The sequence below is a fragment of the Lacerta agilis genome, chromosome 2, assembly GCF_009819535.1.
Source record: "Lacerta agilis isolate rLacAgi1 chromosome 2, rLacAgi1.pri, whole genome shotgun sequence".
Lineage (NCBI taxonomy): Eukaryota > Metazoa > Chordata > Lepidosauria > Squamata > Lacertidae > Lacerta > Lacerta agilis.
The window spans coordinates 106,845,817-106,871,044 of record NC_046313.1 but is presented as its reverse complement, the minus strand read 5'-3'; the positions used below and the strand labels follow the sequence as shown (position 1 = coordinate 106,871,044).

At 48.9% G+C, this 25,228-nt stretch overlaps 1 protein-coding gene across 1 annotated transcript; it reads right to left on the bottom strand.

Moving 5' to 3' along the window:
* Positions 1-12,587: 12,587 nt before the first annotated feature.
* Positions 12,588-24,553, bottom strand: LY6G6F (lymphocyte antigen 6 family member G6F). Its single transcript, XM_033141941.1, has 5 exons — positions 24,171-24,553; positions 21,991-22,269; positions 19,518-19,841; positions 15,849-15,984; positions 12,588-12,666 (listed from the first exon to the last, which is right to left on the bottom strand). The coding sequence occupies exons 1-5, from the start codon at positions 24,277-24,279 to the stop codon at positions 12,588-12,590; spliced, it is 927 nt and encodes a 308-aa protein (XP_032997832.1). The 5' UTR covers positions 24,280-24,553.
* Between the last annotated feature and the right edge of the window lie 675 nt (positions 24,554-25,228).

Genomic DNA, 25,228 nt, shown 5'->3' with positions numbered 1-25,228 from the left:
CCTAGTTACGGGTCGTTTTTAACCCACACATTTCACCCTGACGAGCAGTGAAGTAAAATTCTTGTAACTGCATGTTAGTTCGCTTGTTCACCTTGGGCACAAGTACAAGTTGTCTCTGCATGGATGTTGATTTATACAGCTCAGCTATTGTGTACTGGTTTGAACGTTGCTTGTGAATAAATATATCCACGAACGGCTCAATCCTCACTGAATGAAGCATGTAAATACCCCTAAGGATGATACAGAGAATGGTTGCGGACAACCTTTTTACCTCACATCTAACACCTGACGTGTGGTTAAATTCTGCTTACTGCCTGGCGGAATAATACAGAAAATGGTTGGGGATTACCAGCGTGCCACACATTTCACCACTCCTGTGCCCATGGTAAAATTATTCCTGCCCCTGGCAGGATGATATAGATAAAGAATCTACCTCAGGGTGAGAGCATTCACCCTGAGGTAGTTTGTCAGATCATCCGGGTGGCTTTAGACAATTGGATAACATGTGGCATTGTGACAGAGTCAATGGCCGGTAAACTGGTTGCCTCCATCCACTCCCTGTCTGAACTTTTTCCAGGTTTGGCAGTACCTATTTTAGGAGTCCACAGAGTGTGAAAGTGCCAGGGAGTCCCTTGTGCTTTTTTGCACGAAATTTCTGAGCATGGGATCTACCTAAACTACAGGCAGTGTTCCAGATGTTCATATTTTGCCTGGGGCCCATAAAAACCCGAGACTGAACCTGGTTTTTATCCCTCACCCTCCCTTTCCATCTTCTTTGTATTTTCCCTTATTCTTCATTTCTGTCTCTTGTTCCCTTCCCTTTTCACTCATTCTTGTCCAGCGCCTTTCTTTCTTTTTACAGATAGGCTTTCTCCTCAGGCTTTCTTTCTGTCACCTGTTCTTGGGCCTTTTCAACCATTTATACCCTGTTGCTCATTCTCTCTCTCTCTCTCTCTCTCATCCCCCCCTCTTTTTTTGGATTGTTAATGGACTCCTTATAAGCTCTTTCATTTTATAGCCGCCTAGGGCGGCAAAAGGGATGTTGTGCTCCCCTCACAACCGTCTGCGGTCTCTTTCCCACATGAATCACCCAGAATATGGTTAGGCCTAACCATAACCACTACTTCCCTTCAACGTGGCTGTGGGATTCGTCAACATATTTTTTTGACTCTCCCCTTCTCCTGATGACAACGGTGTGTCAATGAGGGAGACAGTTGGAGAGCGATCCCAGAGGACAGTTTAAACCCTCTTCCCCACTCCCACAAAAAAATAATAATGTGCTTTTACAACATGAGTAGTGTCCAAGTGCCCATCTACAGAAAGAGGCGGGAAAGAAACCCTGACAAAACTTATCCGAGCTGCAACTACAGCAATTGGCTCACAGCTCCACATTTTGCCTGCCCCAGGGGTAAGCACCTGGGGACTGAACTGATGTGTCCATTAGAGCACACCTGCAAACATCCAGCTGTGCATTTGCAGCTGCACTGCGCGCGCACACCTGGAGGCAGAAGTGGTCTTAGTTCCCACAACACACACTTTGAGCTCGTCCACACTTCTACTCGTGCCACCACTTCCCCATGGGGAAACCCGGTCTTTATGGCTGAATTGGTGCAAACGTCAATCGGGTTTTCCTGAGGAAAGTCCGTGGGGGAAATGGAAAGCTTCTCGGCCCTGTGGTTTCCACGCACGGGACAAGCAGAAGTATGGGCAAGCCCTTTGCCTACTTAAGTTACAAGCGTCAGAAGGGAGAGCTGTGCATAGTTGCTTTCTTGACAGTTCAAGGCCACACTTTTATTGCTGACATTTACCTCCAGCCCCATCATTTCATAGAAGTGTAAGATTGTAGAGTTGGAAGGGACCCCCAAATGCCATCTAGTCCAACCCCCTGCAATGCGGGAATCACAGCTAAAGCATCCATTTCAAGAATCGTTTCCCTGTCTTTTCTGTTTCCCTTCACACCTTGCATGGGGACTTTCTGAAATCGCCTGGAAACAGGGCGCTGGATTAAAATGGACCCTTTGGGCTGATCCAGTAATGTTCTTCTCCTGCCTTTTAGCTTCTCAAAAACCACATTTTTTTGTCCACAAGACATACATTTCATGCCGGCCACATAATCAAAGATTTAGAGACAGGAGTTCGCAAACATCCAGACACTGCAGGGCATTGAATTAGGTAGGGAAATGGGTTTCATAATTCATGTAGCAGGGGAAAAAATGTACTTTGGCAATGTTTTTTTTAAAAATAAAATCTAAACTTGGTTTCCATGTGCAAATCCAAACACGTTGATTGTTTGAAGAGGATTTGTTTCCCTTCCAAAGTGTGTGTTAATTATAATTAAAGCGCCTTAAATCACATATTTCTGTTTTCTCACTAGCAAAGAAGAGCTCCAATAATTATTCATGAAAAAAATGCTTTTTTTTTTTTTAGAAGAGAGGAATTTGATACTAGAGTTTTAATATTTGTTTATGAAGGCAGCGGGGAGGAGAGACATTCCCAATAGCACGTGCGATCTCACGCTAAAGAGTTGAACACTCACTTGGGTTTCAACATTCAAATGTATTGAATCGTTCATTTAAAAATTGGGGGGTTTGAACATGGAGGTTTCCACATGCAAAACCAAAAAAACGTGAGGAGGTTCCCCTCCCCCTCGCCGCCCCGCTTCCTCGACTTTCTTGTGGCTCCAAGCAGCAACTTTTATTGTATCAAAATAAATACGATTCCTCCATATTTGAGTTTGATTCCTTTGTCCTTTTTCTCTTTCCAGCCATGGGCATAGCCAAGATTTTTGTTGGGGGTGGACAGGCTTTTGTTAGTGGTGCAGAACCTCATATTTGTATTGATTTAGGGGGAGCAACTGCAACATTGCCTTATTTTACACCCTGCTTAAAAACACAGACAAGGCCATTTCCCACCGAATGGGCCAAGGCTGACCTCTGCTTCTGGGCCTGCACAGCTTGAGTTGCTCCTTCCAGCTGCATTCCAAATGCAGACCCTCCAAGTGTCCCTATTTTCCAGGGACAATCCTGGATTTACAAAAGCCGTCTCGGTTTCTGATTTGATCCTGGAATGTCCCACTTTTCCTTAGGATGTTCCTATTTCCATCGGAGAAACTGTTATGTATTCAGTGGTTTGTGTTTGCCTGAGTTTGAGTCTGGACTAAGGATTCTGAGCCCTTGTGTTCTGATTTGATACATGATGTCCAATCACAGAACATTTCAGGATTTGGGCCTCTGCCATTGGCTCTTGAACTCTGAGCCACGATTCGCAGCTTGGAAGTTTAGACAGCCAATCACATTTGGAGTGGGAGTGGCCCAGGCTTTCAGGAATGTATATAAGCAGTTGCTTTGCCCCTGTTGTCAAGTTCTGTTAGTTCGATAAAGGTTCCTGCTGTTATCACTACATATTGCCTTGTGGGAACCCACCTACACTTCAGAAACGTTCAGGTAGGCAGCTGTGTTGGTTTGACGCAGTCGAAATAAATTTAAAAATAAAAAAAAATGTCCAGTAGCACCTTAGAGACCAACTAAATTTGTTCTGGGTATAAGATTTCATGTGCATATCTGAAGAAGTGTGCATGTGGGAGTCCAACGGTTTCCCCACACCTGAGGCAAATTATGGCAAACGCCACACTTTTCAGTTAAGCAAATTACTGGTTTTCTTGGGCGAGGGAAATCAAGTCCAGGGACAGCCAACCGTTCAGTACTAGGATTTATCTGCACCGCACTGCACACATCTGTATCAGTTGAACTATAATAATGAGACAGTGGGTGGGGTGGGGGGCAGGCCGGTCTGAACGATTTCTCCGCCTGCCCTGAACCCTGAGATTGCAAAAAGAGATTGCTAGAGTAGGTTGGTGTGGTTGGAGAAGCTTAGCCTGGAACGTTCCTGTTAAGTTGTGGGTGGACACAACAGACAACACAGCGATTTCCAAAACAGCTCTTATTTATTTGCAGGCTGGAACAGAACTGAGCTGGAGGCCTCAGCCACCAGCTTATATAGAGCTCAGCTACAATGTAACAGTAACAACATTCTGCAGCTAACCAATCCCTGAGTGTCAGTTTCTAATCCTTCATTTGCATAAGCTGACCTGAGTGAAAACCGCAGCAGAATAAACTATATACACACACCCCTGGTGGCCAAGGTGAGAACTTCAATACATAACACCCCTCCCCACCGAGATAAGGCATTAGGTTACAAGCATAGTGGTTCCATTATATACAGCAATATTCATTAAAACACATAGCATAACAGTTCAATTTACGATGCAGCATTATGTGTGCAAATTGTGTGTAACATAGTCTTTTAGATATGCTGGGCGTTTGGGAACCCTACCTGACCGCCGTGGGCCAGTATCAGAGCCCGGTTGGCTGCCCGAGTCCCGTTGCGACTGCTGTGCTACCACTGGTGTCGTTGGGCCTGAGGTCTCCGGCTCCGCTGCTGTTGGAAGGCCTGTCACGATCGGACTTGGTGGACACTCAGGCAAGGCGGTGGTCGGCGTCTCAAGGGAGTCAGGCAAAACCCCTGCAGTGGCTCGGCTTGGCCCCATGTCCGCAGTTTGTGAAGGGGGTGTAGATGGAGCCTCGCCTTCCAATGGTGTCGGTTCTAGAGTTGAGGCTGCCGTTGAGGGTACTGCGGTATCGTCCAAAGTTCCAACCCGGCGCCTCAGTTGGTCTATGTGCCGGCGCCACAAACGCCCGTCCTCAAGTGCCACCTGATATGAGCGGGGCCCAGTGACTCCCACTATCGTGGCCGGCACCCAAGGAACGTCCCCCACGTAGTTTCTGGCAAAAACCTTATCCCCGGGAATAAAAGACCTTGGTGCGTTAGCACCGCCCGGGGGCTCGGCTACCCCGAAGTCTGGATGCAACCGGTCGAGCGGAGATCTGAGGCGACGGCCCATAAGCAGTTCAGCTGGACTCCGCCCTGTGGCTGCATGCGGGGTAATGTGTTGCACGAGTAAGTATTCCGTAACTCGCTCATGCCAGTCCTTCTGGTCCAGGCGTGCCAGTGCCTCTTTCGCTGAGCGCACCATTCGTTCTGCCTGTCCGTTGCTGGCCGGGTGGAATGGAGCTGTTAGGGCGTGGCGGATGCCCAGCCCCAAGAGGTACCTTTCAAAAGCGCCTGATGTGAACTGTGGCCCGTTGTCGGAGACGAGGACATCAGGACATCCATGCGTTGCGAATAGGCCCCGCAGCACCCGGACTATGGCTTCGGTAGTGGTGGAGGGCATCAGAGCCACCTCCAGCCATTTCGAATAAGCGTCCACCACTACCATAAAGGTCCGGCCGTGAAAAGGGCCAGCAAGGTCAATGTGCACCCTCGACCAGGGTGCCTTTGGCGTCTCCCAGGTGTTGCCCTTAGCTGCCGGTGGTGCAGGTCTCGATTCTTGACACGCTTGACAGGAGGCAACCCAGGAGGTGATGGCCTCGTCCATGTTAGGCCACCAGACGTAACACCGAGCCAACGCCTTCATTTTAACGATCCCTGGGTGGCCGATGTGCAGAGCCTCAAGGACGCGTTGGCGGAGTCTTTGGGGAACCACGACTCGGTCTCCCCACAGTAGGCAGCCGCGATGAGCCGAGAGCTCATGCTGTCTGGTCGCAAATGGCTGGAACTCAGATGTGAATGGCCCTTCTGGCCACCCCCTCCACACCCAGTTGAGCACACGTCTGATGGTGCGGTCCTGGGAAGATGCGGAGGCCACATCGGTAGCCGACACTGGTGCAGCTGGGAGGTCCTCAAGCAGGAGTACCGATGAAGCAGGAGCTGGATCTTCCACCAACGCCGGAAGGGGGCAACGACTGAGGGCATCAGCATGGCCCAGCGACTTTCCCGGGCGATGGATGAGCCGATAGCTGTATGCTGCCAGAAAAACAGTCCATCGCAGCATGCGTGGCGAGAGGATCGGCGGAGTTGGTCTGTCCCCTGCAAGGAGGCCCAGGAGCGGCTTGTGGTCAGTGATGAGGTCAAAGGTTCTCCCGTAGAGATATTCGTGGAACCTCTTCACTCCAGCCACAAGCGCCAGTGCCTCCTTGTCGAGCTGGCTGTAATTCCGTTCCGCCGGAGACAGCGTCCGAGAGAAGTAAGCAAGTGGTGCTTCCCTCCCATCCGGGAACCGGTGACTGAGGACTGCACCGATGCCAAAGGGCGAGGCGTCACAGGCGAGGACCAGTGGCCTGGCTTCACTGTACTGTACCAGCACACTGTCTGAGGAGAGAAGGGACTTGACCGCGTTGAAGGCCGCTGTCTCCCGATGACCCCAGGACCATGGCGCCTTCGTGCTGAGCAGGCGGTGGAGAGGCTCAGCTAGCGTTGCCTTGTGGGGCAGGAACATATTGTAGAAGTTCAGCAGCCCTAGGAACGCCTGCAACTCAGTCTTGTTCTTTGGAATCGGGGCCTCCTGGATGGCCCGGATTTTGGATGCCGTTGGGTGAAGGCCAGAGGCGTTGATGAGGTAGCCCAGGAACTCCACCTGTGGAACGGCAATCAGACACTTTTCTTTCTTTACCTTGAGTCCGGCCTCCTGGAACCTGGTCAGCACAGCGCGGAGGCGCTCGAACAGCTGCTGATTTGAGTCTGCGGATACCAGTACATCATCGAAATATGGTACCACGCCTGGCAGTCCCTGCAGAAGGCGCTCCATGAGGCTTTGAAAGATGCCGGGAGCCACGCTCACCCCGAACTGTAGTCGGCGGCATCGGAACGCTCCTCGGTGGGTGACGATCGTCTGAGCTTCAGCGGTGGCGTCGTCAACAGGCAGTTGTTGATAGGCTTGGGCAAGGTCCAGCTTAGCAAAGACCTTGCCTTCGCCCAAAGAATGCAGCAGGTGTTGGACGACGGGAACGGGATAAGCGTGCTGCTGAAGCGCCTTGTTGATCGTGCACTTGTAGTCTGCGCATATCCTCACCGACCCATCCGGCTTGACAGGTGTGACGATAGGCGTTTCCCACTTGGCATGGTCGACCGGCTCCAAAACCCCTTGCGCGATTAATTTGTCCAGTTGTTCGTCCACCTTAGCCTTGAGGGCGAACGGAACCCGGCGTGGCTTTAGCTTGATTGGAGCTACTTGTGGATCAAGGCTAAAGGAGATGGGTGTGCCTGTATATTGGCCCAAGGTGCCATCGAAAACCTCGGCAAATTCTTTAGTTAACTTTTCCACTTCCGCGTTGGAGATGCAGTTGATGCCGGTGACTTCCAGACCGAGGGCGCCAAACCATTCCAGCCCTAGGAGGCTGGGCCGCGGGTCTTCAACTACCACGAGTCGGAGTGGGCCCGAGAAGTTTTTGAACTTGACCTGGAACTGGCCGACACCCGTCACGGGAATGTCGTTCCCCTGGTAGTCCCTCAGGTGTACACGATGTCGGTCAAGCTGCCTCTTAGACAGCTTGGGCACAAGTCTTTTGATAGTGCTCCAGGACACAACGGACAGGGCAGACCCGGTGTCGATCTCCATGTCACACGGAGCTCCTTCGATGAGCACCGTGATGTGTAGTTTGCGTCGCGTAGGCGAGTCGGTTTGTCCAATCATGGTTCCGGATGAGCAGCAACAGTTGGTGAGAGCGAAACAGTTACTGTTTGCGGACCGGGTTGACGACTTGGACTTGCGAGATGGTGAAGAGGCTGTGTTTGATGGCATAGATCGGCAGACCTTGGCGATGTGACCCTTTCTGGAGCACTGCCGGCAGATGGCGTCTCTGAATCGGCATTTGACGCGGGGGTGGTCGCCTCCACAGCCGGCGCATTCTGATTGGCCCTTGGACTTCTGTTTGAACTTCCCGCGTTCCCGCTTCGTCTGGTGCACGTCATCGTCTTCGCTGGTTGATGCCTCGTCGCTGCTAGCCTCTTCATGGTGTACGGCGATTGGCTTTTTTGTAGGTCGTGGGCTGCTGGCCTTGCGGATCTCCTGGGCGGAGAGTTCAGCCGCTTCTGAGGCCGCAGCCTCCTCAATGGCCTTCTGCAGCGTGAGGTCTGGCTTGGCAAGGAGGCGCCGTTGCAGACGGTTGTCCCAGACCCCGCAGACGATCCGATCCATCATGGCATCGTCTAAGTCTCGGAACTCGCAGGTTAATGCGGCCTTTCGGAGAGCGGCGACGTAGTCGTTGATCGACTCCCCCTCTGCCTGGTTCCGGTGGTAAAAGGCGTGGCGGGCCGCAATTTTGGACGGCTTGGGCGCGTAGTGGCCGTGTAGCTTTTCTTGTAGCGCGTCCCACGGTGCTCTGTGAACTGCGAGTGGAGCGACTAAAACTCTGGCCGTCTCAAACACTTCGGGCCCGCAGAGGCTGAGGAAAAGGCCTCGCTTCCGCTCCTCTGATACCTCTGTTAGCTCGTTTGCTTGAAGGTAGCATTCGAACCGAGCGAGATATGAGTCCCATGATTCAGAGGCCGGGGCAAACGGCGGTAGAGGCACTAGTGTAGCCATGACTCCGATGCCGACGTGGTGGGCGATGGATGGAACACAGTGCTCTAGCCAGAACGGGCAGCTCTGAGTTGGTTCTGTTCAGTGATTTCGCTCAGCGTTTCAGCTCAGTGATTCAGCTCAGTGATTCAGCTCAGTGATTTGCCCTTGCACTGACTGGCTGTGTGCTGTCTGTGTTCTGATGTCCATGATCCCATCCTCGTCGCCAGTGTTAAGTTGTGGGTGGACACAACAGACAACACAGCGATTTCCAAAACAGCTCTTATTTATTTGCAGGCTGGAACAGAACTGAGCTGGAGGCCTCAGCCACCAGCTTATATAGAGCTCAGCTACAATGTAACAGTAACAACATTCTGCAGCTAACCAATCCCTGAGTGTCAGTTTCTAATCCTTCATTTGCATAAGCTGACCTGAGTGAAAACCGCAGCAGAATAAACTATATACACACACCCCTGGTGGCCAAGGTGAGAACTTCAATACATAACAGTTCCCTTTTTTCTTTTCTTTTTTGCTGGGGGATTGGCACAGGAGGTCCCAAATGCCTTTGCATAAGTAAAGAAACGGACAGAGATTCCTTGTACAAGGTGGCCATTCTTGCTTCCCCCTCCCCTCCCCCTGCCAGGGTGGGGATCTGTAGCTGAAGCCAGGCTGGGAGAGGCACTGGAGAAGCCAACTTGCTGTCTGCAAGAATCCTACAGCATCGGTGACCCAACACCCTCAATAGAAATCAGACGGAGGAACAGTCAATCATGAGCGTGTTTAGAGCTGTGAACCATATGCTCAACTTTTGTAATGTAGTCTGTCTGTCTGTCTGTCTCAAAAAACCAGTAAACTTAAAGGCGCTTTATTCAAAGGTAAGAGAACCAAGCAAAAGTCTCACTAGTAAACTTCTCAGCACTTGGAGAGAGCTGGGTGTAACCATTATCACCGCCTCCTCCAAAGTATGCTAGGAATTGTGATTACTCCTTGAAGTATTATTTTGCCCTCCTGCCCAGAACAGGAAACTGCTTTAAATGAAAAACGGACACAGATAATAAGATTGCTTGCAGGGAGAATTGCTTTCTGTGCCTGATCCTTCCATCTACGAGCATTACGCAGAAATCTAGGAAAGGTTTGGCAAGGTGGAATGTCTTCCCTGGAAGGACAGACAAAATCAGATGCCTGGAAAAAGTTAATGCTGGAGGGTCATAACAGCATACAAGCTCCACTAGGTGTGGTCCAGAGTTAAGCTGACTCCTTGGGAAACGGAGGCTTTCCCTTGCCACAGCAGGCATCTCTGATCAGGTCCTGACATTCACATAGACTTGTGATGTGCCGTCCAACTTGGAAACATCTGTGAAAGGCATATACAGAGGGGCGGGTGAGTCATTCTGTTTTTCACCTGTGTATGCTCTGGGCTCCACAATCAAAATCCCGCGCAAGGTAATTATATCAAAACAAGGGGTGTTTGCCACAGCCAGAATCAATTATGCAATTGGTTGTGTTTGCTTAGTTTGCAAAATGCATTATTCTGCTCAGAATTTGGGGGGGGGGGAGGATAATCAACTATTATCTGCTTCTGTTTTGAAAAGAAAAGGAAAAAACACGTTTCTCTGAGTGCTGAATTCTGTATCTGATCACAAATTCCACATCCGCTGCGTGGTGGAGTTGCAGAACTCACAGAGGCATGGGAGCTAAAATATTTCTGTTCTCAGAAACCCTCTAACGAAACACGTAGTGTGGCTCACAGACAGACACAAAAACAATTGTCCAACCCCAGGCATGCAGATCCACACCACACATTCAAACTGCATGACTTCCCCCAAGGAATCCTGGAGACTGCGTAGTTCCCACCTCCAAGCTACAAATCTCAGTACCCTTGACAAACTACAGTTCCCAGGATTCTTTGGGGGGAGAAGCCATGTGCTTGAAAAGTATGAAGTACGCTTGAGTCTAGTTTCCGAGCACAATTCAAAGTGTTGGCGCTGACCTTTAAAGCCCTAAACGGCCTCGGTCCAGTATATCTGAAGGAGCGTCTCCGCCCCCATCGATTTACCTGGACACTGAGGTCCAGCAGTGAGGGCCTTCTGGTGATTCCCTCACTGCAAGAAGTGAGGTTACAGGGAACCAGGCAGAGGGCCTTCTCGGTAGTGGCACCCGCCCTGTGGAACACCCTCCCACCAGATGTCAAAGAGAACAACAACTATCTGACTTTTAGAAGACATCTGAAGGCAGCCCTATTTAGGGAAGCTGTGGCATTTGCCCATTCCTGGGGAATATATGAATGTGCAGGAGGGAGTAAAGGGTTAAGTGGCTGACCCTAGGCTGACCAATGGAAAGCTGGAGGAGGAGCTTAGGGGCTTTGAAACCCAGCATGGAAGGGGGGAGTTAGTCAGTTGGTTAAGGGCAGTTGACTGAGACAGTTGGTTGGTTGGTGGTTGGTGATTGTGAGGGTTGGTGGTGAGGTAGAGTGGTGAGCGTAGGATCAAGACAGGGCTGAGATAAGAATAAATATGTACCAATGTAATTAATATCTTAAGTTTGTTGATGTTTAAAATAAAACACATTGCTTTGTTCAAATCCAAACCATGACTGTGACAGTGATTACCAGGGGGGGATCCTGGTTGGTGGCAGCGAAGCGCTGTGGTGGCACACGGATCAATAGACTGTGAAAGGTCCGGGGACCCTGTGTGATCGCCACAGAAGCTTTTAATGTTTGATGGATTATTGTTTTTTAAATATTTTGTTGGAAGCCACCCAGAGTGGCTGGGGAAGCCCAGCCAGATGGGCGGGGTATAAATGAATGAATGAATGAATGAATGAGTAAGTAAGTAAGTAAGTAAGTAAATAAATAAATAAATAAATAAAAATAAAAATTATTATTATTTCACACAGAAAGCAGATTGCAGTTCCTGGACAGGGCTGGGCCACTTCAGAGGGTGGTGGGGGACTGCGTAGCTGGACACTCTCTCACTTAAAAAAACAAAACTTGAGGGAAACAGTTTCTAGGATAACCTCTCACCACTTTTAGTTCTATATGTGCTGTGATTTTATTTTTTTACATGAGAAACCATGCATTCTGCATATCTGCAATCTGACACACAGCACAGCGGCAGGAACAATTTTACCACCTCATCAGTTATTTGTGCATAGTTGGTCTTACTTGCCAAACACTCCCACCTATTGGATCACAAAATTATGGCACCCTATACTTCTTTTTTTCACTCTTTAGCACAGTGTTTTTCAACCACTGTTCCGCGGCACACTAGTGTGCCGCGAGATGTTGCCTGGTGTGCCGTGGGAAAAATTGTGTTTATTTGATTCCTATTCAAGAGAATTACTTTATATATAGTCAATATAGGCACAGAGTTAATTTTTTTAACATTTTCTAATGGTGGTGTGCCTCGTGATTTTTTTCATGAAACAAGTGTGCCTTTGCCCAAAAAAGGTTGAAAAACACTGCTTTAGCAGAAGAAGCAGGAGGACTCCCGCATGTAGCAGTGGAGCATGGGAAACTGCCTTATACAGAGTCAGACAATTTGGTTCATCTAGCTCAGGACTGTCTACCCTGACAGGCAGTTCCTCTTCAGGGTTTCTCTGCAAGTCCTACCTGCAGATACAGAGGAATGAACCCAGGATCTTCGACTCTACGAACACTGGGATGTGGCAGTACCCCAGGGCTGGCATGCCACATTTCGAAATGAGTGAAGCAATAAGCATGTTCATCGGAAGAGCTCCCCACACAACCCAGAGTCTAAAATTCCTCTGTCTCCCATCCTACCGTTGGGCAAAACATCAAACATTTAAAACTTCCCTGCCTTCTGATGTTGAAACATCCCTGAATGCAGGCACAGAAGCCAGGGAACTGTTGTGTATTGATTCAAGGGTTATCATATCTGATTACTATTGTCTGTATTCACATTAGGGGAAAGTAACTGCCTTCCTGTTCCAGAAGGAACAGTTACTATTGGTTCATTCAAGTTGCTGTATTTGGATACTCAGTCTTATTGGTTCCCACCAAAAGGCAGCTTTGTGATTGCTTGAGATTGTTCCTTCCAAAATGTATCCTCTACTGTCCCTATAAATGTATCTTCCTCTCCTCAGTTCCCCAGTCTTGTTTGTCTGAATAAAGAGTGTTACATGAAAAAGCTGTCTCCTGCCTGCTCTGTCAGAGCTGAAATCACTTGCTGAATCACGACTCCCACGTTAGAACAGGAACCTCCAAGCACGTACCTTTCCTGAGCTGCTCGAGGTGGGCTGGATGCTTCTGGCTGCAAGGAGAGATGGGAAAGATCGACTCAAAAAGAAAGCAGAAATGCAGGTGTGCCAGCAGGGCAACGTGTCACATAGATCTCATCCTCGCCATACATTAAAAACACATTTATACCACTTTAGGGACTCCTCCCAATGAATTCTGGAACCGTAGCTGCAAATGGTAAGCAATTCTGATGGCTGTAAATTGTTCTAAATGTTTTTGTTTTTTAATATTGTGCTTTAATGCTGTAATCTGTTCCGGGGACTTAGGGTGAAGGAAGGGTGGGGAATAAATAAATAGATCGATAGATCACAGAACTAACATCCTTAACAGTGCGCAGGATCCTCACGCAGTTTAAATGTCTCCCTGCTTGAAATCGAAAGTGGAATTTTACAGCTGCATCAGAAGAGTTGAGAACAAAGGGAGAGACCTCCCGAGTACCGTATTTTACGCTCCATAAGACGCACCTTTTCCCTCCTAAAAAGGAAGGGGAAATCCCTGTGCACCTTATGGAGCGAAGGCTTCGCTCCCACGGCCTCCCCCCATCCCCAGTACCTCCGTTCGCCTAAAGAAGCTTCTTTCGGCGAACGGAGGTGCTGGGCACAATCCAGCAACATCTCCGCTGCCTCCCACCACCTCCCGCCGAACGCGGCGGAGGATGGGGGAGGCAACGGGAAGCGAAGGGGATGGTGCTGGGTCGTGCTAGGTGCTGGGTCGTGCCAGGTGCTGGCACGATCCAGCAACATTCCCTTTGCTTCCTGCTGCCTCTCCCCATCCCCCACCGCGTTTGGTGGGAGGTGGGGGGAGGCAGCTGCGATGCCTGCTTTTGGGATCGGTGGGCGGCAGGGAGGTTGGTGGAGGATTTTTTCCTGGTTTTTCCCCTTTAAAAAACAGGTGCGTCTAGTGGTCCGGAGCGCCTTATGGACCGAAAAATACGGTAACACCGCGTCAGCAGAGCCGCAAGGCACAAAAGAAATCGGGAATAATTAATATGGACATAATATTTGGTGAAGAATTGAAGGAACAATTGATGGATATTAAAACCTCACACAGGAAATGGAAATTTATTTTCTTTTTCTGTATGGTGTGTTAATGTGAACGGTAACAATAAAAACAAAATAAAATAAATAATTCCTTCCAGTAGCACCTTAGAGACCAACTAAGTTTGTTCTTGGTATGAGCTTTCGTGGAAGGAATTTTTTATTTTATTTTGTTTTGACTATGGCAGACAATAACGGTAACAATAAAATTTAATAATAATTTTAAAAAACACCTCACACAGGAAGAAGAAAGGAGAACTTCACTTGCGAACTTACAAACTACCATATGTGTTAATGCGAATTGAAGTTAATTATAGTAGCTGTGATATAAGGGTTTTTATCAATAATAGATTGTATTTGAAACAAAATAAAAAATAAAAAAATTCCTTCCAGTAGCACCTTAAAGGTAAAGGTAAAGGGACTCCTGACCATTAGGTCCAGTCGTGTCCGACTCTGGGGTAGCGGCGCTCATCTCACGTTACTGGCTGAGGTAAATGTGGCCAGCATGACTAAGCCACTTCTGGCGAACCAGAGCAGCGCACAGAAATGCCATTTACCTTCCTGCCGGAGCGGTACCTATTTATCTACTTGCACTTTGACGTGCTTTCGAACTGCTAGGTGGGCAGGAGCTGGGACAGAGCAACGGGAGCTCCCCCCGTCACGGGGATTCGAACTGCTGACTTTCTGATTGGCAAGCCCTAGGCTCTGTGCTTTAACCCACAGCTTCAGAATGTGCATGCACACGAAAGCTCATACCAAGAACAAACTTAGTTGGTCTCTAAGGTGCTACTGGGAGGAATTTTTTTCTTTCTTTCTTTCTTTCTTTTTTTACTATGGCAGACCAACACGGCTACCTACCTGTAACTGGATTGTATTTGGTTTGAGTGATAGTCTGGAGGCAGATTTAAAGGGAATCTGACCTTGAAGTACAGCATGTGGGAAGCCACACAAAATTTGTAATAGGCTATGTGATTGATTTGTATTTGAATTGGTATTGCTGTTTAGTATGAATATAATATGGAGCATGGGGTCACGAAGAGTCGGACACGACTGAACGACTGAACAACAACAACAACAAATGGTGCATATTGGATTTTTTATAAATGATAATTAATTTTTTTAAATATATATATATATATATATAAATGTGTATTAAATGCAGGATGTGGGTTGAAGTGACCTGTGTCTGGTGTACAACAGGGGCTGGAAAGCTGTGGCCCAGAAGCCGATTGCAGGCCTTTCTGTATGGCCCTCAGCACTCTCCCTAGGCTGCCACCCTCTTACCAGTCCTGATTCAAACCCCAAGTGGCTGGGATGTTCCTTTGAACTTGGCTGAGGCCTCTTTCCTCTTTTAATGGAAGACACAGCGGGGTGCAGAGGTGAGTACATCAGCTAGCCTACTGTGGTAAAATGTACATTTTTTGAGCTGCCCATTTTTGCCTCCAGCCCCGCCTACTACTGAATAGGAGCAGCACTTGCGTCTTTTCCTCCTAGAGGAACTGCTCCAGCCCCTGGATCACTCTGTCCGGCTTTTTCTGCACCTTTCCCAGCTCTGCAATTCCCTTTTTGAGATGCTGTGATCAGACCCATATACGCCTTTTCCAAATGTGGTAGCCACAGAGATTTGCACAATGGCGTGACAGTTTCAATTTTTGATCCTTTCCCTTCTTACATTTCATGCAAGTTCCCTGGGTCAGCTCGCAATCTTGCTCCTCGCTGGGTCCTTCAGACCAGCTATCTGGCATATATATATATATATATATATATATATAATTACCATTAATAAACCAGCACAAGGACACTTACCTGTTTACACACCCATTCTTCACCTGTGCACTCAAAACACACAAACGCCACTAACGTTTTGCAGAGGTGATGACGCCCAGGTGCTGGCCAGTAGCCACTCTCTGCAGCTGACTTTTCCTGGCTCAAACCGACCGTGTTGGGAATTAGCAAAACTGGTTCTACAGGATTTAATGCAGCTCGGAAAAAGTTTCGTTTGTATTGAAGGCAATGAGGACCCTTTGAAACCAGCCCTGCTTGGTTTCCTATCTCTGTACCATCTTTTCTGACCAGCAACAACTCCCTATGGCCTCAATCCAAGGTCTTCCCTTCCTCTTGATGCTCACCAGCCTGGTCAGGACAATTCTCCACTTACCGACAGCTTCTCCATAGCAGCACTCCCAGCACGAATATGACTAGAGACTGCAGCGTGACACAAACAGCCAGTGGGATCCAGGTGCCCCCATTTCCTTCACTTTCTGGGCATGGAGGCGTTAAACCTTTTACTTTTCCTACAGGAGAGAACAAGACCATGAAATCCTGGCTCCAGCTTCTCCCCCACAGTGCACCAGAGAAGGTTTCCAACCTTCCCAAAATTTGATTCCCAAAATGTTGGTACTAGAGTGTCAGGATCAGGTCAGCGATAAAATGCCCAGTGCCTGAGAAGTTAACTCTTTATTCGAAGAAACCAGAACAGCGCAGGCCTTGGGATCACAGCAACTCTTCCCAGTAGGTCCCCACCTTCCTACAGCTCTCTAAGGCTCCTCCCCAGGGAACCTGAGGCTCCTTCATCTTCTCTTTCATTGTTCCTCCCACTTCATGCCTCTTCTGGTCCTGGGAGACGAGGGCATAGCTGTCAACCTTTTCCCGTTTTTTGCGGGAAATTCCCTTATTATAGCATTGGGAAACAGCAGGGAGGGTTGACAGCTATGGACCAGGGGGGAGATAAGCTTGTCAGAGCAGGAGGGGGAGATTCCTTGGCTTCTTCACCAACCACTCTGCCTCTTTGCCCCCTTCCTCACCAGCCTCTGCTTCTGCCTCTGATTCTGGACTGCTCTCTGCCACAGACTCTCCCTGCTCACTAAACCCTGTTACCTTTTCAGCTTCCCACACCTCCGCTTCCCAGTCTTCCCCTTCTGACCGCTCATCACTGTCCCACCACCAAGCCTCTGTGTCATGAGTGGAGAGTCCGCCTCCCCCTTTGGTAACTTCACAGATAAGAATCAACGAGCAGTTTATATTTTACAGTCCTTTTTATTCAGGCATCAGGTTGCAAGCAAAAATCCACTTCCCTCCACAAGGAGAGCCGTTGGCTACTCTAATTCTTTCCCCTTCCATCTTCTGCAACGTCCTGTGCACCAACAGGAAGTTCCTCCTCCTCTCTGCACTCTTTGTTCTCTAATATGTTCAGATCTCCTAGTTCGTGGGGAGGGAGAGTCCCCCACACTCTCTAATGACGTCTCTGCTATCTGTCCCCTCCCTTCTATTTCTCTTGTCATTATTTCGTAGCTAGGTAACTCCTGTCTAATCTGCTCTGTGTCTGTGTCGCCCTCTGCTTCTGAGACTGCTGGAAACAAGGGGGGGGGTGAGTCTCCCAACCCCAGCTCCTCTTCTGAGGGAAGCTGATCTGCCTGAGCATGCATTCCCCAGTCCTCTGCTTCAGACCTTTCCCTCTCTGGCTCTGAGCTTTCTTCCCCAGGGGGTTCCCTTGGGGGTTCCCCAGCTGCTGCCTCCCATCGCTCCTCTTCATTAGCCAGTACATGACATTGAGCAGGGAACAGCGTAGGAAGCTGCCTTATACCAAGTTAGTTCATTGGTCCACTTAGCTCAGTACTGTCTACACTGACTGGCAGCAGCAGCAGCAGGTTTCAGGCAGGGTACAGTCCTATTCCCGTCTGGTGCCCGAACCTGGGACCTTCTGCATGCAAAGCAGATGCTCTGTTACTGAACTAGGGGATCCTTTCCAGAATACCAATACTATTAAACAACACAGTGTTGACCAGCTGAAGCATTAGTTGGGGACACTATTCAAGCGTTGCATCTAGGACCCCTCCAGACATCTTTTTTATTGTGCATTAATGGTGATTTGTGCTCGTGGTAGTTTTGGAGTATAGTGGTACCCCGTGTTATGCATGTGATCCGTTCTGGATCGCGCTACGTAACACGGGCGTGCTTAACACAAACACCCATCCCCCCCGAAACCCAGAGGTAGCGTGATTTGAGTGCTTCTGCGCATGCACGAAGTGCACAGAAGCGTTCTGTGCATCCGGGGGTCCCGCGCGCTCCGGAAACGCTTCCGGGTTGTGGGCGTTCTTAACTCAAACGTCCGCAACCCGGGGTGTGCACAACCCAGGGTATGACTGTAGTAGTTCTATATTATCAACAAAGCTGTGTTCTCAACACAGCTTGTACTTGCAAAGGTTTTGGGGCAGACACACAGCTTTGTTTCCAGTTGGTTGCATGTTCCACACAGATTCCTGATAAAATCCCGTTAACTTTTCATATCACAAACATTCCAGTTCTTGGTATTTTTGTGTTTTGTCCCATTTTGTTGTGCTGTAATTCAAAAGTGCCTCTAGATGGCACTGGCACCATAAGTAACACTACTAGCAGAACTAATAAAGCAGAATTATGTGCGGATGGTCCGGAATAAATCTAACCGAATGCAAGATGGCTACATACACACCAAATGCAGGTAACTTGCAACTTATGCACATTTAACTTGTACACATTCAGCTTTATGTACTTGGCAAAAAAATAAAAATTACAAAGGGTTCAGAAAGCGAGTGAGTGTCCAGGGGAAAAGACCTTAGCAATCCCACCCACCACTGAATACAAACAATTTTGGTTGTACATGCTAACCCCGGAACGTAATCCCCACCTAAGTTGTTAGTCACCTATATTTAAAGCACATCCCCACCCCAAGAATCCTGGGAACAGTAGTTTAACCCCTCACAAAGCTGTATTTCTCAGCACCCTTTAAAAACTACAATTCCCAACATTCTCTGGAGTGTGTGGAAATCTGCTTTAAATGTAAGATGTCCAAGCAGCCTATTATTGCACCAATAAAGGTAAAAGGAAAAGGTAAAGGGCCCCTGAATGGTTAAGTCCAGTCAAAGGCGACTATGGGGTTGCGGCGCTCATCTCGCTTTCAGGCAGAGAGAGCCGGTGTTTGTGCACAGACAGCTTTCTGGGACATGTGGCCAGCATGACTAAACCGCTTCTGGCACAATGAGACACCGTGACGGAAGCCAGAGCGCATGGAAATGCCGTTTACCTTCCCGCCACAGCGGTAGCTGCACTGGCGTACTTTCAGACTGCTAGGTTGACAGGAGCCGGGACAGAGCAACGGGAGCTCACCCTGTCGCGGGGATTCAAGCCTTTTGATTGGCAAGGCCAAGAAGAAGAAGAAGAAGAGTTTGGATTTGATATCCCGCTTTTCACTACCCTAGGGAGTCTCAAAGCGGCTAACATTCTCCTTTCCCTTCCTCCCCCACAACAAACACTCTGTGAGGTGAGTGGGGCTGAGAGACTTCAGAGAAGTGTGACTAGCCCAAGGTCACCCAGCAGCTGCATGTGGAGGAGCGGAGACACGAACCCGGTTCCCCAGATTACGAGACTACCACTCTTAACCACTACACCACACTGGCTCCCAGTGGTTTAGACCACAGCGCCACCGGCTGTTATTGCAACAATAACACATTGCAATCTACAGCTGTGTAAACATGTAGCATTTGAAACACACAGGAGTAATTTATTCACAGGGCGCTTTTGTACAGAGCGGTTTGCGACAGTACAGTACACACCTTTATGCGATAACATCGCCTAAAGCAGAAGCTACTTTCTGTGTTGTCTGTACACAGACTTAGGTGTGTTTTCAAACTAGCATGAAACGGGGCTCTCCGTTTCCCTCCCTTCAGTTAGTGATTCCGCAGCCCTTTCAAATATATGCATACAGTCATCAAATAACTCAGAACTTTAGCTACCCCCTCCCTAGAGAGCGCGTTCCCTGAAAAGTAGCCCAAATACCTAGAAAGCCCCTTACCTCGAGGAAAGGGCAGCCAACCGCAGCAGCCGCACGAATCCTGTCCCCTCCCCGTCAAACGGAAGGTGATCTCCTGCTTCTCAGCAAAGCTGCACTTCATTCTTCTCTCTTTGGTCTCCTTCCCTTCCCTCAAGCAAATGTGGAGCTGAGATGCCCTGTGGCCTTTGAAGATGCTGTAGTCTCTCTCCTTCTCGCCTTGCTCCCGGAGAGCCTTCTTGCCTTCCCACCAGCTCACATCAATGCCTGATTCCTCTCTCGTGAAAGAGCAGCTTAGGACGTAGCACACAAGATCAGACCGTCTGCTCTCCAGCATCCACTTAGTGCCTGGATGGGGAAAGTGTGGGAATGTTTAGGGATGCAGGAGAGGATATATTGTTTAAGATATCCTATTCCAACTTGTGTTTACAAGTCCCAGAAATTAGCAGAGTTCTCACTCCCCTTTTTAAACACACACAGCGGATAGCTTGCTCAGGTTCGTTAAAACCTCTGTAATAAATGTCCTGGTATTTTCCCCTATTTGGTAAGGTAAAGGGACCCCTGACCATTAGGTCCAGTCGTGTCCGACTCTGGGGTTGTGGCGCTCATCTCGCGTTACTGGCTGAGGGAGCCGGCATACAGCTTCCGGGTCATGTGGCCGGCATGACTAAGCCGCTTCTGGCGAACCAGAGCAGCGCACGGAAATGCCGTTTACCTTCCCGCTGGAGCGGTCCCTATTTATCTACTTGCACTGTGACGTGCTTTTGAATTGCTAGGTTGGCAGGAGCAGGGACCGAGCAACGGGAGCTCACCCTCTCAAAATAAGACACTGCACAGTCTTCTATAAAAGCATAAAAAGAGTTTACTTACACATCTGTTCACAAAAGGATCCCAGAAGGCAGACTTTTAGCTTAGAAAATAGTATACTGTACATGTGGAGACCATCTCCATATGGGAGAAAGCCCCTTTGTCCTCTCTTGGCATCTTTCCCCTAACTAGATGCTGCTGTGTTGAGCAGCCGATCCAAAAGAGGAAGATGGATTCTGGTCCCTGTGGTTTTGTTGTTAACCTGCCCAGGTGAGATCACACCCACCTCCAGTTACACAGAGGAAGTCCATCCCAGCCCAGGATAAACAGCAAGTTCCGACTGTCTGACCTAGAGTTCCCCTTTTGTGTCCACTCTAGCAATGTTGTGTTTGACTGATCCTGCGTTTTACACCCCACAGAAAGAAGCATCTCTAATGTGTCAAGTTCAATTCAAGAAGCATTTGGAACCGGGGCAGGAGGTGGGACAGGCTTGGGGCTTCTCTCTTCGTTGCCAGGGATCCAGGACTGGCCGGTTCAGAGGCAAGAGGGTCCGCTAGGGTATGGCTGGCCCAGCCAATTCATTATCCCACCAATGACAGCGGTTCTTGGGAATAGGGAACATAGGAAACAGCCTTATACCAATCAAAACATCGGCCTATCTAGTTCAGCATCGCCTACACTGACTGCCAGAGCCGGCCCTATGATGAGACAGAGCGAGGCAGCTGCCTCGGGCGGCAGATGCGGAGAGGTGCAGAGCGGAGAGAGCGTTGTTGTGCCTGCTCTGCCCACCCCACTCCCAAGCTATCCTGCTGCCCTCGGGTGTGGCAGAGGCATAGGAGCCAACTCCTAGGGGCTGAGGTCTCTTCACACACACCCAATAAAATCCTTGAGGGGGCCGCCCATCCCGCCACAAAGTTAAGAGGCATTGCCATTCAAATGGTGCGTGTATTCTGAATCTTGTGGCTGATTATGTGGGCTGGGGGGTTACCTTACTCCCCCAACCCCATATTTTTTATTTTATTCAAGTTGGCACTCCTGGACAGAGGACAATGCCCTTTGTCCAGTTTCAAAGTAAGATTTAACTTCCGGTCTGGTAGGCTTCTGTACATTTAAGGAGGAGGGGAGGCACCATCTTGTCATTTGCTTCAGGCAGAAAAATGTCTTGGGCCGGCCTTGCTGAATGGCAATGGCACTCCCGGATCTCAGACAAGGATTTCCCCCAGTCCTGCCTGGAGAAGCCATGGACTGAACTGAGCTACAGTCTTATGGCCCTATAGAAAGGGTTCTGAATAAGATAGGAGCTGGGGATTCGTCAGTTTAAATGTATGTTATTGTTTTTTCCGTAGGAGAAACAAAAGGTCATAAGTACTCCATATACAGTGGTGCCCTGCTAGACGAATGCCTTGCTAGACGAAAAACTCGCTAGACGAACGGCATTCGCTAGCGGAAGGCTGCCCCGCAAGACGAAAATGTCAATGGGGCTGCCTCGCAAGACGGAAAAAAAATTTTCCCGGCGTGAAAACGTCCGCGCTGCATTGCCACTTCGCTAGACAAAAAATTCGCTCTACGAAGACACTCGTAGAACGAACTATTTTCGTCTAGCGGGGCACCACTGTATTAGGAAAACAATAACAGGTATGACGGGGTCCCTAAGCGTGTTTTCATTCTCATTTAATGCCGGTCCACTCACCTGTGGTGACCACCAGGTCGTAATAATTGCCTGAGCTGCACCAGTATCGGCCATGATCGCTGTCCGTCACATTGCTAAACTGAAGGGAGTAATTTGGAAGCACTCTGAGGCGATCCCAGGCCTCTGGGAGACGAGACACGGGGCCGTTCTCCCGCTTGGAAAAGAGAAGGGTGGGTCTGCTTTGCTGGTCAAGGTACCAGGATACTTCCCCGTGTTCGCTGGAGCAGTACGGACATGGGCACGGCAGCTCCGGCGAAGAGCCTTTCTCTGCATATATCACTTGCGGGGAGAGAAGGCTTCATTAGGCCCCAGAAGGTTAGGAGACACAAGAGAGAGACACCTCAGATGTTTTGGAACATAGCTCATATCACCCAACATGGCCTACAACAAAGGATTTTGGGAGTCTGCAGTCCACCACATCTGGAAGACACGCCATATTGGTGACCCCTGAACTGGCATTGCCATATCTAACATTAGAAACAAAAGAAGCTGCATTGTTTGGAGTCAGTGTGGAACAAGACATTCTCTTAAATTTTTATTTTTTGGTCAGGCTCCCCCTGAGCCATTGGAGAATCTCAGCCCCTCCGCTGGATAATGTTAAGTGTGAGAGAATTTAAGTGTTAAGTGAAAGAGAAACAGGTGGAGAATGTCAGCTGACACTGTGGCTCCCACACATCCAATTTTAAGATTGTCATGGGCTTGGCCAACGCTCATTACAGCCCTCCTCATTGAGCCTGTCACCTCCAACATCAACAACTATGCGCTAGCAACAATGTTTTGGTTCAGTATTACAGAGCCAAATCACTCAAACCGAGAGAATTTTTCAGAGAATATTCCCACTCCCTTGCCTTCCCAAGAAGAAGAAGAAGAGTTTGGATTTGATATCCCGCTTTATCACTACCCGAAGGAGTCTCAAAGCGGCTCACATTCTCCTTTCCCTTCCTCCCCCACAACAAACACTCTGTGAGGTGAGTGGGGCTGAGAGACTACAGAGAATGACTAGCCCAAGGTCACCCAGCAGCTGCATGTGGAGGAGCGGAGACGCGAACCCGGTTCACCAGATTACGAGTCTACCGCTCCCAACCACTACACCACACTGGCTTCCCAAGAACCGTTGGAGAACAATCCTCACCCCACTTGCTTTGAGAACATTTGTCAAAATGTTCCTTCCACACCCTCCAGCCAATAATGAAAATAATGTGGAGAAATATGGAAGGTCATTTGCCCAGTGTGGTCCCCAGGGTGAGCCTCGGCCGTCCTACGAATAATTCCTTCAAATTATAAAACCAGAATCATTGAGTTGGAAGGGTTTCTGTGGGCAAATTCAGAGCTAGAGCATCCACAGCAGCCTCTCCTTGAAGACGTCTAACAAACTGTTCCCATTTCCAATTTTTTCCTAGCCTTAAAAGAGTTTCTTCTACTGCTCAGCTTAAACCTACTCTCCTGCAACCTTAGATCTAGGGCAGGAGAGAGCAGGTATTGGTCCTTTCCCACTCAGCAGCTCTTCAGGTTTTGGAAGACACTCGGACTTAATCCGTTCTGGGAGTCCGTTTGGTTCCCAAAACAGTTCGAAAACCAAGGCGCGGCTTCCGATTGGCTGCAGAAGCTTCCTGCACTCAATCAGAAACCGTGGAAGCCGTATCAGAGGTTTGTCTTCCAAAAGAGTTCGCAAACTGGAATATTCACTTCCAGGTTTGTGGCGTTCGGGAGCCAATTTGTTCAGGAGCCAAGCCATTTGAGCACCAAGGTACTACTGTATGTTGGAAGCTGCTCAGAGTGGCTGGGACAACCCAGCCAGATGGGAAGGGTATAAATAATACATTCATTATCATGATGATGATGATGATGATGGAATAGAACACCCCTATTTCCATTGGCGAAATGTTGCAGGGTATGCAATCCGGTGTTCCTGCTAGTGTGTTTGCACCATGCCAACTGACCCACCACCTCTCCCCTCCCAGTAAGCAACAGCGACCCACTTGCCAGGAAGCTATTCCAGTACCTCCACCACACCCAGTAAGCTGCTTCTGACCTCTCCCCAGCGGAGCTGCCTGGCACGGCCTCCACCCCCTCCAATCCCAAACCAGCCCATCACTTCTATGTCTATATTAATGGGTTTTCATTAACGCCATTACCAAAACAAGTGCAATTCAGAAAGCGGGTGGGGAGAGGAATCTTACGTTCAGCACCACCAAGCTGCAAGAAGATGGCAGCCACAGCAGCAAGGACAGCCTTGAAATTTTGAGGGCCGCCATCCATTTTGGAGGGGAGATGTCTCTGGCTGGACATTGCAGGGAGAAGAATGCGTTCTTCTAGCAGGGCTCTCCTTCTGGTTTCTTACGGTGGCGTTTTGTTGACTCATATGCTGTATTTATTTTATTTCTTTCAAACATAAACTGCTGAGGCACCAAAGGAAGGCAAAGAATACAGGCATCAAGTCATATCTACATCCGACATACCCTGAGGGTACTGGGAGGATGCCTTATCAATAAGGGCATGAATTTGTTTGTTGTGGGGAAGGCGGAAGTAGCAGGAGGGAGATGATATATATAGAAAGACCATCAAATGTCCTGTGCAAGGGGTCCGGCTTGTTTGGAAGCCAGAATGGTGTTACAATTAAGTGTTAGACTGGGACAAGGGAGCCCAGGGTTCCTCACTCGCCATAAAGATTACTGGTGACCTTGGGGCAGCCTAACCTACCTCAAAAGGTTGTTGTGACTCTATGATTAGAAAGAAGTGGGATTTATTGACTGGGGAAGGGGAAGGAGGAAAGCACTTGTTTTGCTGCAAAAACTATTTTTTTCAGAAGTAAAGGTAAAGGTAAAGGGACCGCTCACCATTAGGTCCAGTCGTGGACGACTCTGGGGTTGCGGTGCTCATCTCACTTTATTGGCCAAGGGAGCCAGCATACAGCTTCCGGGACATGTGGCCAACATGACTAAGCCACTTCTGGCGAACCAGAGCAGCGCACGGAAACACCATTTACCTTCCCGCCGGAGCGGTACTTATTTATCTACTTGCACTTTGACGTGCTTTCGAACTGCTAGGTTGGCAGGAGCTGGGACAGAGCAATGGGAGCTCACCCCGTCACAGGGATTCGAGCCACCGACCTTATGATCGGCAAGCCCTAGACTCTGTGGTTTAACCCACGCCACCCGTGTCCCTATAATTTTGGAAGTAAGTCCTGCTAAAATCACAGAGCTTATGCCCAAGATATCTGAAAGACCACATTCCCTCA